The sequence below is a fragment of the Nymphaea colorata genome, chromosome 6, assembly GCF_008831285.2.
Source record: "Nymphaea colorata isolate Beijing-Zhang1983 chromosome 6, ASM883128v2, whole genome shotgun sequence".
In the NCBI taxonomy this organism is placed as follows: Eukaryota; Viridiplantae; Streptophyta; class Magnoliopsida; order Nymphaeales; family Nymphaeaceae; genus Nymphaea; species Nymphaea colorata.
Window position 1 is genome coordinate 10,853,526 of NC_045143.1, and position 12,426 is coordinate 10,865,951.

At 35.4% G+C, this 12,426-nt stretch overlaps 1 protein-coding gene across 1 annotated transcript; it reads left to right on the plus strand.

Moving 5' to 3' along the window:
* The first annotated feature begins 4,727 nt into the window (after positions 1-4,727).
* On the plus strand, positions 4,728-7,483 carry LOC116256656 (protein MALE DISCOVERER 1-like). The gene is made up of 7 exons (XM_031633047.2): positions 4,728-5,116; positions 5,275-5,465; positions 5,630-5,703; positions 5,797-5,849; positions 5,930-6,078; positions 6,200-6,400; positions 7,012-7,483. Exons 1-7 carry the CDS (start codon positions 4,963-4,965, stop codon positions 7,258-7,260), a joined length of 1,071 nt encoding a protein of 356 aa, XP_031488907.1. The 5' UTR covers positions 4,728-4,962; the 3' UTR covers positions 7,261-7,483.
* Positions 7,484-12,426: the final 4,943 nt, after the last annotated feature.

Sequence of the window (12,426 nt, forward strand, 5' to 3'; positions counted from 1 at the left end):
AAAAAAAAGAATTCTAACTCCGGGAGTGTCTATTGGCAATAATAATTGTTAAAACTAGTATGTGCGCACTTGGTGCTTGTCCTTCTTTATCTTTTTTGGGAGGAAAATCTAATGAATTGTGATGTCCATTGCACCAATTTCATGTGATTGTACCCAGAAATTAACTTTTCACTTTTGAAGTTTGTATTCATACATACGTGGTCTTTATAATCCAAAACATGCAAATCGATTCATATATTTAGATCAGTGCTACCAGAATCGGGAAGTTTGAATCGGATTGGTAGCAAACCGATTCAATTTGGTGGTGCCATGTGTCAACTATGATTTTTTTTAATATAGTAAAAGTTTTATTGGTTTAACTATTTTATAAAATTTTAAGGTTATTTTTTGCACAAAATAAATTTTTGTTTATATATTGTCAACCAATTTTCGGCCGATTCAGCGCTCTATCTATTTGGTTTTTAAACCGATTTATAACCACTTATTTAGATGAAAAAATGAGATCTTATCCAAAACTTAAAGGATCTAAAGTTTCCTAGGCCTTTTGTCTTAAAATTAAACTTGGGCAAGGGGCCAGAGTACTGGATCCTGGCCCGATCGGGTCTTAGCCTGGGCCCGAGAAAGCCAGCCCGGGTTGGCCCGATGGGCCCGATTCAGCATCAATAACAATTTTTTTAATTTTTAATTTTTTATTTAATAATAATATATATTATTATTAAAAATATATTTTATATTCAATTTTTTATATTAAAAAATATTTTTTATTTTAATCAGGTTGGCTCTGGCCGGGCCGATGCCAGTTCTACTTAAAACTCTAGTCGACACTTTTAAGTTACCTCATATTGGATCATGAAGATTGATATTATGTGATATCAGGATCCTTCACTTGATCATTAGATTAAGGTCTAAATGCACACATGGTTCAAACTCCAACTAGCCCATGGAGATCTGGATCGGTATTATATTCAGCCTGGTTTAGATTTGAATCAAAACCAAACCAAATTCGATTCTTGCATCTACGCAATTTGCATTTTCCTATTGGATCGGTGTCAGAAAATATGTTTCAAATTCGAATGCAGCTCTACCATTCAGATCATATTCAAATCCGAACTCAAACTCAGAGGCAAGATTAGGCATCAGTATTTTGAGTGCAGATCTTAATCTAACATAATCATATCTCTTTGCACCCTAATGCAAAACCACTAATATTCAAATAAGAGATAACATAACTGCATCCCACCTTGATCAAACGAAATGCAACTTTTGAAGAATCATTTGGTTTTTTTATAAACGAATGAATTGCCGCAAAAAGGCAGGTCTATAGTTCGATTCTCGTGGGTGCTATGTTCTTGTGTCTTAAGGCGGTAGGGCTTAGCATCCAAGTTGAAGGGTGTTCTGTTCTATCACTGACACCGACGCAGCTAAGGACTGCGGAGGCAGGGGGAATGGGGGGGCCTTCGGGCTTCGCTTCGGGTGGTGGGATTGACCCTCTCGCTCACCCGAAAATGAATTGCCGCAAAGCAGTGTCATAAAGAGCATTGTTTTGTTCGGGAAAAAGAAACAAAGCAAAAATGACACATTTTAAAAAAAAAAAAAACAAAACGAAACAAAAAAAAAGTGTTTTATTTACATTTCATTCCCATTTTTCTTGTTTTTTCATGTTTTATACAGTTTTTATTTTCCAAATTTTTATTCTGACTTTTTAAAATTTGATGAGATTTTTTTGAGAAAAACAACTTCGTGATATTATCCTGAGAAAAACCTTGCTGTTTTATACCTAAAAACTATTTCTGACAATTATATAAGGTGAGAGGCTTTAAAAAAAAAAAGAAAAAAAAAAAGAAAAAAAAAGAGAGTGAGGTAGCAAGTGCCAACCATAGCTTCATTATAAAACACAAAAGCTAATAATAATGAGGGACAGTGAAAAGCTGTGGCAAAAGTGAGAGTCAAGTGCCCCCACCCCACACACCATGGGCCCATAATTATATATCAAAAGTAATCAAATGCAAGCCAACCTTTTCCCCTCACTTTTCACTTGATTCAAGGGTTCCATTTTGATGTACAAAGATTGTGGAAGCCTTTTGCTTTTATTTCTCATATGATTCCATCATCCCTTAAGTGGCAACTAAGCAATGTTCCCCTTAAAACCAGCTTAACCATGTGATTAAAGGAGAAATGTTCTTAAAAGACTCAATCAGATCATGAATTATCACATCTTAAAGATGAAGTGGCTTATGCAAAAGGCTTTATGGACCTACTTGTGCATGTTGCAACATGGTGCTTTCTTGTTGGAAGGTAAAAAGTTCACACCTAGAGAGAGAGAGAGAGAGAGAGTATGTGTGTGTGTGTATGTTCTTTGTTAGAAAGTTGAAGGGAAGTGCCAAAAGATGCTTATTGGAAGCTTTACACTAATGGGCTGTTTAATTAAAGTCATGAGCTCTAGCATAAATCTCGCCGTTAGCTTAAAAACAAGACTTTTTACAAAAAAAGGAAAATTATTTTGCCAAAAGTTTTTCCTTATGCAAAGCTTCGGTCATAAATCAAAACCACTTTGTCAGTATTCCATGAATCTGCCACAATCTTTTGGAATGATTTATGACATAATCACAAATAACATCTTGAAGTTTTAAACGACGAGGTTTTTCTTGGGTATAATACGGTGAGCTTGAAAAAAAAGAGAAAAATAGAATCAAATTTTAAAATTTTAAAAAACTAAAAAATAAATAAATGAGAAACTAATAATACAAACTTCAAAAGATAGGTTTATTTGCAACAAATAAAAAAAAAATTGTTTGGCATTAAAATAACTGAAAAAATGAAAAAACGTGAAAAAGGTGAAAAAACACGGAAAAAATGTGTTAAAAACACGTTTTTTTTCGTTTTTAACGTGTTTTTTTTAGTTTTAAATAGCCACTTAATTTATCAAGTTTTTTCGTATTTTTTCAAAAAAAAAAAAAACGTTTTCTTTTACTATGATTCATGGATATCTAGTTCTAGTTCTAGTGTTTCATAAATCTACCCATCTTTTGGGTAGATTAATGAAAAATTCAGTCTGCCAAACAACCCCATAAAAGCATTTAGAATTTCCCGAGTCATCAAATTCTATCATGACAAAAAGACTCAGTGATATCTTTAAGACATGAAAAAGAATTTCTATTTGTAAGGGCATAAATTTTGGAGAGAATTGGAAAAGTTGAGTTGTGTCACTACTTTTTTGTGATAGAGGCCTTGCTTTTAATGACAACTATTAAAATAGGGGCATGCCTTTATCATTGCTCCGATGTCAAACAGTTTTTTCAATTTTTTTAATGTCAAACGGTTTTATTTTTTATTTTTATTTGTTGCAAATCTACTTATCTTTTGATGTTTGTGTTATTAGTTTCTCATTTATTTTATTTTTCTCTCATTTTTAGTTTTTTAAAAATTTTAACATTTTACTGTTTTTTCTTTTTTTTCAAGCTTCCCTTATTATATCCAAGAAAAATAATTTCATTTAAAACTCAGAAATGTTATTTATGACTATGATTTGGACAACCATAAATATGAGGCTCAGTTTTTGGGACAAAAGATAGGTCGAAATGGCAAATTCCCTAAGGAAATGAACTTTTTAGACTCCAAATAGACCCAGAAATCATGTGATCTTGAGATGGGTTGTTGGTCTTCCTGACCCCATGAGACTGGTTCTCCACAATAGGAAGCTTGGCTCCTATAGCCATTGATACCCCTAAAAGAACCCATGATTGGTTATTATGTGATCTCCAATGGTAGGTCTCATTGGGAATGATTTCATAGTGTCACTGTTTTTTGAGACATGACTAGTGGTGCTGAACTTACTCCAAAGAACCTGGCCTTGTGCGCGCCCATTAGGCCAAGTGGGTCCATGAAAAAAGTTGTGCAGATGCATCTATATTTTGTCAAGATCAATTAAACAGTACCTACCTAGCTCAACCAAATCAGAGTATTTTGTTGACAAAGTAATGTATAATTTGCCTCTTGCATTCACTTGTCTCTGGTGGATCTTCATCCCTGCCCTTGATTTTCAGTATCTGACTGTTACAGTGGATTAACCAAGAAGTTTGGTGGTGTGAACTGTAGCAAATATGAAGAGGTGAACCCTAAACAGGATTAGTCCTTAGTTGGAATTATAGTTGGAACTCAGATATTGCAAGATTTTCAAAAAAACTCGCGATATTTACAAGAAAATCAAGTAAAACAAAAAAGGGAAACACCCAAGATTCTGAAAATCTCACAAATTTGTTATGATATTTTGTAATTTTGCCCAAGATTTTAATATTTTTAATCTTTTGAATTTTTAAAGGTTTTTTATGATTTTTAGTTTTAAAAAAATTATTAAGCTTTTCCTGAGATTTATCTAAGAATAACAAATTCATCAAAAATACCTAAGAAAAACCTCGCTGAGATGTTTTCATTTATGTGGCCTTCTTTAGGAGCCATTTTTAAAGTGTAGCTGCCATCTGACAATCTTGAAAAGATTTCAGATGTTATAAAAAAGAGAAAAGAAAGCTGATCAAGAGAGTAGAATAATTTTTCATGAAACTAAGCTGTTACATCACTTTTCAGATCACTTTTCAGATGAAAGAGACCAAGAGAAAAAAAAATTTAAAAATAAAAAATAAAACAATTAAAAGAGAACGGCTTTTTATGACATTAATGTTATCCCTGATATTCTGGTGTTTCTGTCAGCTACTTTGAAAACCCAAATGATGCTACCTAAGATTGAAGCAATTTCTTGCCTTTAGCTGAACACTTTCATTGGGAAAAATAAATCACTGATTTATGTGTCTTCCTCAGCATGTTTAAATTTGATATGAGCATCCTGGTGTGTGAATATGTGTCGCACTTTAGCCTTTTCTAGAGATCAGAAGAAAGAAGACCAGCATAAATTCCCTGTATGTATATAAGCTCTCTCTCTTCTTCAGTCTCTCTGTCGGAAGGACCAAGATGATGAGCCCTTGGATAGCTTGTGCGCTGGGTGCTGCTTCTTTTCTTGCATTGCTGTTGTTGCTCTTCTTCGTTCTTCATATTGTAGCCAATGGCTTCCTCAGTGGAAGTGGGAAAGGTTTACTAAAGAATGCTAAAAGGTTAAGAAGAAAAGGTAATGTCCCCTTGATCCATAAGAGTAAGAACTTTGCCCTGGAAATTTTTTCATTTGGTTTTAGAGAATTTGGTTCACCTTTGGTGTTCAGTTTTGGTTTGAACCATGAAAGAAACAGTGATCATGTTATTTTTGTTGTGGTTTTGTTTCGGTTACAGGTCGACGCCCACGGAAATTCACTCTCAAGGAGATCCATATGTATAGTGAAGAATTCAGTAATAAGATTGGAAATGGGTCAACAAACACTGTGTTCAAAGGAAATCTGCCTGATGGCACGGAAGTTGCAATCAAGAGGCCTAATGCAGAGAGCATGTGCAGCTTATATGTCGCAGCAAGGACAGAAATTCAGGTGAAAGTAGCTGCTACCATGCCTTTGTTTAAAAATGATTGCCTAATGACAATTTTGGAAAACTAAAAGGCCAAGGATGCAAATTGGTTGATACATGTTGATGGTAGCTTCATGTATGATTTAAGTTTTTTGCAGTTACCTTCTAACTGTAATTCTTGTTACAGATTGAGCTTCTATCACGCATTCGCCACCAAAACTTGGTGAATCTTGTTGGTCACTCAGACGAAGCAGGATGCCAGTAAGTACACAAAACCAGAGAAACAAATGGAATCTATGCTTATTGATTGTATACAACCAAATTGAGAAAAAGGTTCATGTTTTTCTTTTTCAGGGTTCTTTTGTTTCAATATGCATCAAATGGGACACTTTATGAAAATCTACATGGTTTGTCATTGGAGGTCTCAGGTTCCTCTTTGTATCTGCTGTCTTATGGTATCTGAATATTTCTTCTTGTTATGTTTCAGGGAATGAACATTTAACATGGAAACAAAGGACAAAGATCATTGGTGGTATCGCCTATGGGCTTCACTATCTTCATTCCTGTGTTCCTCCTGTTATTCATGGTGATCTTTGTTCACAAATCGTCCTACTAACAGAGGATTATGCTGCAAAGGTAATCGTTATCTGTAACAGAGCTTTCCTTATCTGAGAAAGAAACATTGTCACGCAGAGGACCAATCCTCCTAGAGATGACAGCACAACGAGGCCTTACTACTAAATTCCGTAATGTGCAGATTGGTGGCATAGGAAAGTCATTGCCAGGACCAGCATCTGCTGAGAAAGAGAAGAGAGATTCAACCACTCAAGCAGAAGGCATGGAGAAAGGAGAATACAGTTCTGCCAGAGATGTTTATGCATTCGGAATTCTCATTATTGAAATTGTTTCAGGAAAGATGATCACATCCGCCGATGGTGCCTGCATTCTGGACCAATGGGTACTTCTTAAAGCTCTTTCACACTTCCAAAAGATGCACACAGACACAGTGCAGTTTAACACGCATGAGTTGGATGGGTCTTATATTGCAGTTAGAATTGCTCAAAATGAACTGTTCGCAGGAGTCAACTTGGTCTTCAAAGTTCTCAAGAAAAAGATTAACGCTTTTGCAATTTCTGTCATCCAAAACCTGTTCTTCACCAACTAAACAAATGCTTAACATAGACACTAATACAAGTAAATTAACTTGTCCAAATGTGAGAAATATGAAAACGATATTGTTTTTTACATAAAATTTACAATCGATTGTATAAAATAACTAAAGAGATTTTTTAACACTACAAACCATTGGTGTAAAGAAGGTATCAATGCCATAACAGTTTGCTCACTGATATTGGACAATATATATCAACGTATCATTATGTATCAGCCTGTATCTCTTTATTTTTTGCTTTTTATGAATCTTGAAAATTTATTTCAAATATTTAAATTGATTTCAAAACCAAAATACTAAAAAAACAACCCATATCAGCCTTGTTGTAAGTATCCACGGATACACTCTGTCAATGAGCTATATTGATAACATGCCTGTAAACTGTTCCTGTATGTCAGACAAGGGACATTTCACCGAGCCAGGAGAAGATGCTGGACTTCATTGATCCATCAATGCATGATGTACCGATTCCAGAGCTCGCTGCTGCCAGAGAGATTGTGAGGCTCTGCCTAAGAAGTGAGCCTCATAGGCCAACTATGGCAGACATTGTGGAACTGGTACTGAAGGACTTGAAGATCACCATTGAGGCTGCTGCACCACTCACTAGCCCTGTTACACTGAGAGGCCTTCTTGAATTGCTAGTTTGAAATTTCTAAGCTTGAATTGAAGTCCTGGCTTTAGTTGGCATGGATTGGTTCTTGATTTGATTGAGAGCTTGACTTGGGCTGGGTTGCAAACGTATATGTAAATCTGGAACTACACTAAGCTGATAGTGAAATATTATTGTTGGTAGCTTCATTAGCAAGAAACTATGGGAATATTTAGAATTTTGTCTTCTGATTTAATTAAAAAATACCAACTTCAACTTCTCCTCCTCTCGCTCAAATGATCGAATGTTGAAATTTTTATTGGCAGAATGCATGGTAGTTACCAATGGGTCCTCAAGATCAGTGCCATGTTTCAAGAATATGCTGCTCTGATTACAATCTGTTTTCCAAAAGCAAAACAAACAGGCTTTCATGCTTTAAGACTTCAGAAATTGTTTTTCACTTCCCGTTTCATATTCAGACCAGAAAAAAAAATCAGCAGACTCCTGAAATGCCTAACTATATATAGGAATTCCACCATCTTAAGAGTGTTCCTGCAAATTTCTGTTATTTGAATGTGCGCAACCTTTTTCTTTCTTTCTTCTTTTCTTTAAGAGGAGAAAGCAGTGGAAGTATCATGGTTTGAAATCATGCAACACGCTCCCAGGAGCAACATTTGTTGTTTGTGGCGTAAAACTCTATCACCTGGTTGTGCAGAATGCTTAGAGATGTCAATATATACGATTTGGATTATATATCCGATGAACAGTTCCAAAAAATTGGATGTAGGAAAAAAAATTAATATCCGATTAATAAATCAGATCAAATTTGGATTTAAGAAATGACATCAAATCGGATTCATATTTGGATTAGATTTAGTTTTAAATCAATACCCTATCTCTGATGCTCTTATATTTTGATAATCAGTTCAAAATCCGGATTTGGCTATTAATGCAAAAATTGGGTTTTTGATTCGGAATTGTATTATCTGAATCTCAATGTGTGAATATCTGAAAAAGCCGATACAGCTAAGGGTACTATATATTTGATTTCAATTTAATCCGTTGACATCCCTAAGAATGCTCCTATTTTTGCCTCTCAATATGCATCTTAATTATGATTTCATTCCTCAATTTAAAGAGTGTAGAGACGATGGAGTTCACAAGAAAATTGTACAGGATAGCTATCAAAACATGCCATTGAATGGGGAACATATACTCGAGACACTCGTCTCATTTTTAGTGTTTCCTTCACTATTCAAACATGCCCTAAAGGCTTCTTAAGCCAATAGACGCCCAGAAGTTGGTTTAGTTAAAGTAGATTACGGCTACCACGCAGAGTAGTTACGACTACCATGCATGAGTAAGCCAGGGCACCGGACTGGGCTGCCGCCGGGAATCCGGCCCGACTCAGGCCCAGGCTCGAGCTCGGGAAAACGTGACCCGAGCCAGCCGGGCTTGTTATCGGGCCAGCCCGGGTGGGCCCGATAATCATTTTTTAAATTATATATATATATATATATATATATATATTACCATTAATTATTCTTGTGTATTATTTTATATTAAAACTATTTTTTAATATAATCAGGCCCGGCTTGAGCTCGGGTTTTTTGAGTCGGGCCGGGCCTGAACCCGAGTTTTAAATGTCTGGCCGGCCCGCGCCCAACTCGTTATTGGGCCTGCCTGATGCCCATGTTTACACAAGAGCAAAGCATAAAAGATCTAGTTTTCAATTCGAGTTTTTAATTGTTATTTTCTTTTATTTGGATCTAGATCCATAGATTCAATCTTAACCTATATCAAGCGGTTTAAAGATCATTTGTAATCATTCTTGAGTTGAATGAAACCCTAATCTTCTTTGAGTTTTTTCTTCTTACTGTTATTTACATTTAGTTTTCCATTCCTTTTGTTTCTCCCTAGTTTAGTTTAAGTGAAGATCAAGGATTAGAGGAGAAGTCCTCTCTTTCACTGCATTAGTTTCCATGGGCACTTCCTCCTTGTCGAATTCGAGTCTCGGAGCTACATATAGGCTAGTGTGGGCACTTGCCTACATCAGCAACAAAATATTTACTTTTATATAGATATCTTATCATTATGTACTTTTTTTATATATGTTGTGCCCCATAAGAAATGAAAATTTCTACAATAATGTTCTCTTATAAAAAAAATTCTGGCTCTGCGATTGGTTGAATCTAGGACTTTACCAGCTCCAAATTAGTTGGATCCAAGGGTGGAGCCAAGGGAGGCAACCCCACCTCAAAAAATTATTCCTTAAAAATTTACATGTAAATTTTAAAAAATTTCACTTGTTATATATAAAGATTTTGAAAAATGATATTTCTACCATAGTCAAAATTTAGAAACTTCAATTCGACCCTCTCATGAAAAATTTCTAGCTTTGCCCCTAGTTGGATCCCATTTAATTGGATTTGAGGTGGAACTTGGAATAGGCCTAACTTTTAAAACAAAATCTAGATCCAACATTTATGTGTAACCGATCTGGATCTTGTGAGATCTTTGTAATATTTTGGAGTTGGAGACTCCTGGTCGCCCATTTCTAGGCATATATATAATATTGGGACACCACGCCATTGCCTTGGAGCAAGGGACGTTAATTTGCATGGTAACAGTAGCACTGCCAACACGCTAGATTGGGAACGCAAGCAAATTCCATCAATTGGCCAGGAAGTGTTGCGATTTGGATAGGATTTCTGATCGAACCATTTCGAAAATATCAAACATGGAAAAATAATTAATATCCGATTAAGAAATCAGATTGGATTTAGATTTAAGAAGTGACAAACAATTGCATTCAGATTTGGATTTGGATCAAGTTTATCTGTAAATAAATATACTCTTACAATTTGAAAATCGAACGGATTCAGTTGAAATTAGGATTTAGGTTTGAATATTAATATAAGCATTGGATTCGGATTGTAAAATCAGATTTCAGATTCAGATATGACTTTTCTTCTTTCGTATTCGAATCCAAGGATGTGAATATCTGAATAAACGGATATGATTCATGTCATATTTGATTTGAATATGATCCATTGACAAACAAGGGACCCAAAGGGGAGGAGGTTGGCCCCTTCAAATGGAAGATAAGATTTTCTATGTTGAAGATTTTTTAAAGAAAACTTCTAATGCTCCCTCTTAATAAAAGCATAAGGTTGCCTTCGGTAGCCTCGAATCTAAGATCCAAGATTGCATAAAAAGGTGTGTTTGAGCGATCGATCTCAGTAGCATGGTTCTTAAATCCATGCTATATGTTAAAAACCATAAATTTAAGGTTGGATGAGAGGGAGGTGTCTGGCCTTAAATACTGAGATCATCGTATCACCATGGTTGGGACACGGGTTGGTAGGCGGTCAGTTTTCATTTCAAATCCACAAAGTGTCAACCCCTTGTACTGTAAGGACAACTATTAACATGCAAGTTGAAGCATGGCGAAGGAGGTACTCTAAAGCACTAAAAGTAGGCCCCTGAGGTACAAGGGGTTGGGTGGGAGTTTCGACTCTCCTTTGGATGGTAAGATGAAATACCTTTCTTGTTCATCTAGAGGTACTTATAACTTGAACACTCTCTTATACGATCTTAATTTATGTGGAACACTTGCAAAATTACCGTATTAGCCTAGTTCTGCTTGACATAATGAAGCTGAAGAATGTTCTGTTAAATTCAATATTATGACCAGTGTTATCAATACCATATTCATGAGCCCCTAGCCAAGCAAAATTGGGATAATACATGCATGATAAAAACGCATATTTCATCTTTGAATTATTTAAGCTACTATCCACTTAATTTTTAAGAAAAAAAAAAAAATAATCTGATGTAGGCCAATGCTTATTGGCGAACTTGTTGTATTGTTCTATACTTACAATTGGTGCATTGCATACTTCCGTACTACAAACACTTACTATGACTATGAATAGGGTTTAATGTCCATTTTCCATTGTACTTGATCTTCATCAACTGTTTTTTAGTTTGCATCCATACTTTTTTCAGTTCTTTTCATCCTAAAAAATATGTGGTTTTACTTCTTAATTACATGTAAAAGCTTCCATTATTGAGTTGGTCATACACTTGGAGGGCTGCGTGTTACCTAGTTCATTGGCTTGGGTGAGGCTTCTCATTATAACTTATGCTTAGGGATATAGACAAGCCAAGTCAAGCTTGAGATCAACTCTCTCGAACTTTGGAATGAACACGAGCTGAGTCGTGACGGGGAGCAAGAGAGAGAGAGAGAGAGAGAAGATCCAAATAGGTGCCTGCGAGAGCCTATTCGAGTTAATCGAGTAGTGTTCATATAACTCTAACTCTATTCATTTATGAACCAGAGTTCTTAGTTAAGGTCAAGAGAGTTTGAGTTGAACTCGAGTTGACTCAACTCAATGAACATCCCTAAGCGTGGTGTTTGGTCCTATTGTCTCTGCAACTCAATTATCCTCCCACCTATACTGGAATTGCTCCAAATATGAACGACTCCATGACCAAAATGTGTTGCATAATTTCCCAAGTGCTTCGTTAGACCTTAATTCCCTTCCAATGCATGCCTAATGCTAACTAACCTGAACTTTGAAAAACAGAAATGATTGAACATGGTTCCTTCTCCATGGACTTTTGATTGCAATGATCAAAAAACATGATTGCTGATAAAGAACAAATAGTTAAACTTTCAACAAATTTAACTGTAGGTGAGTTCAGGGGCGAAGCCACAAAGTTTTCATTAAGGGGACCAAACTATAGTTTTAAAATTTTAATAGGGACCAAAATATAATTTTTCAAAATTTTTTATATCAGTTAAATGATTTTTTTTAAAAATTATATGTTTTGACATAACAAACTACGCAAGCCTCCCTCCGAAGACAACATAAATCATATTCTAATGCAAAGAAAAAGTTGCCAATGGCTATGTGTCTTGGAGAAACGTATCATGGAGTAAGTTTCTACATCAAAGTAAAACTTAAAAAGCTTAGGCCATCAACTTGGCTCTAGTAGACGCATCAAAGCAGAAACCATCAAGTTCTTGAGCTTTGTCAACAAATTCTTCTCAGCCAAGGCCCGACATGCTTCCCCTCCCCCTACCTTTAGATTTTTAAACAAAAACAAAATCTACTCGTAATTTTAAAACATTTTCATTTACCTTATGTTCGGTCCCCATTGAAAATTTGAAACTATATTTCACTTTTTTTATTGAAAAATTCATAGCACCACACCT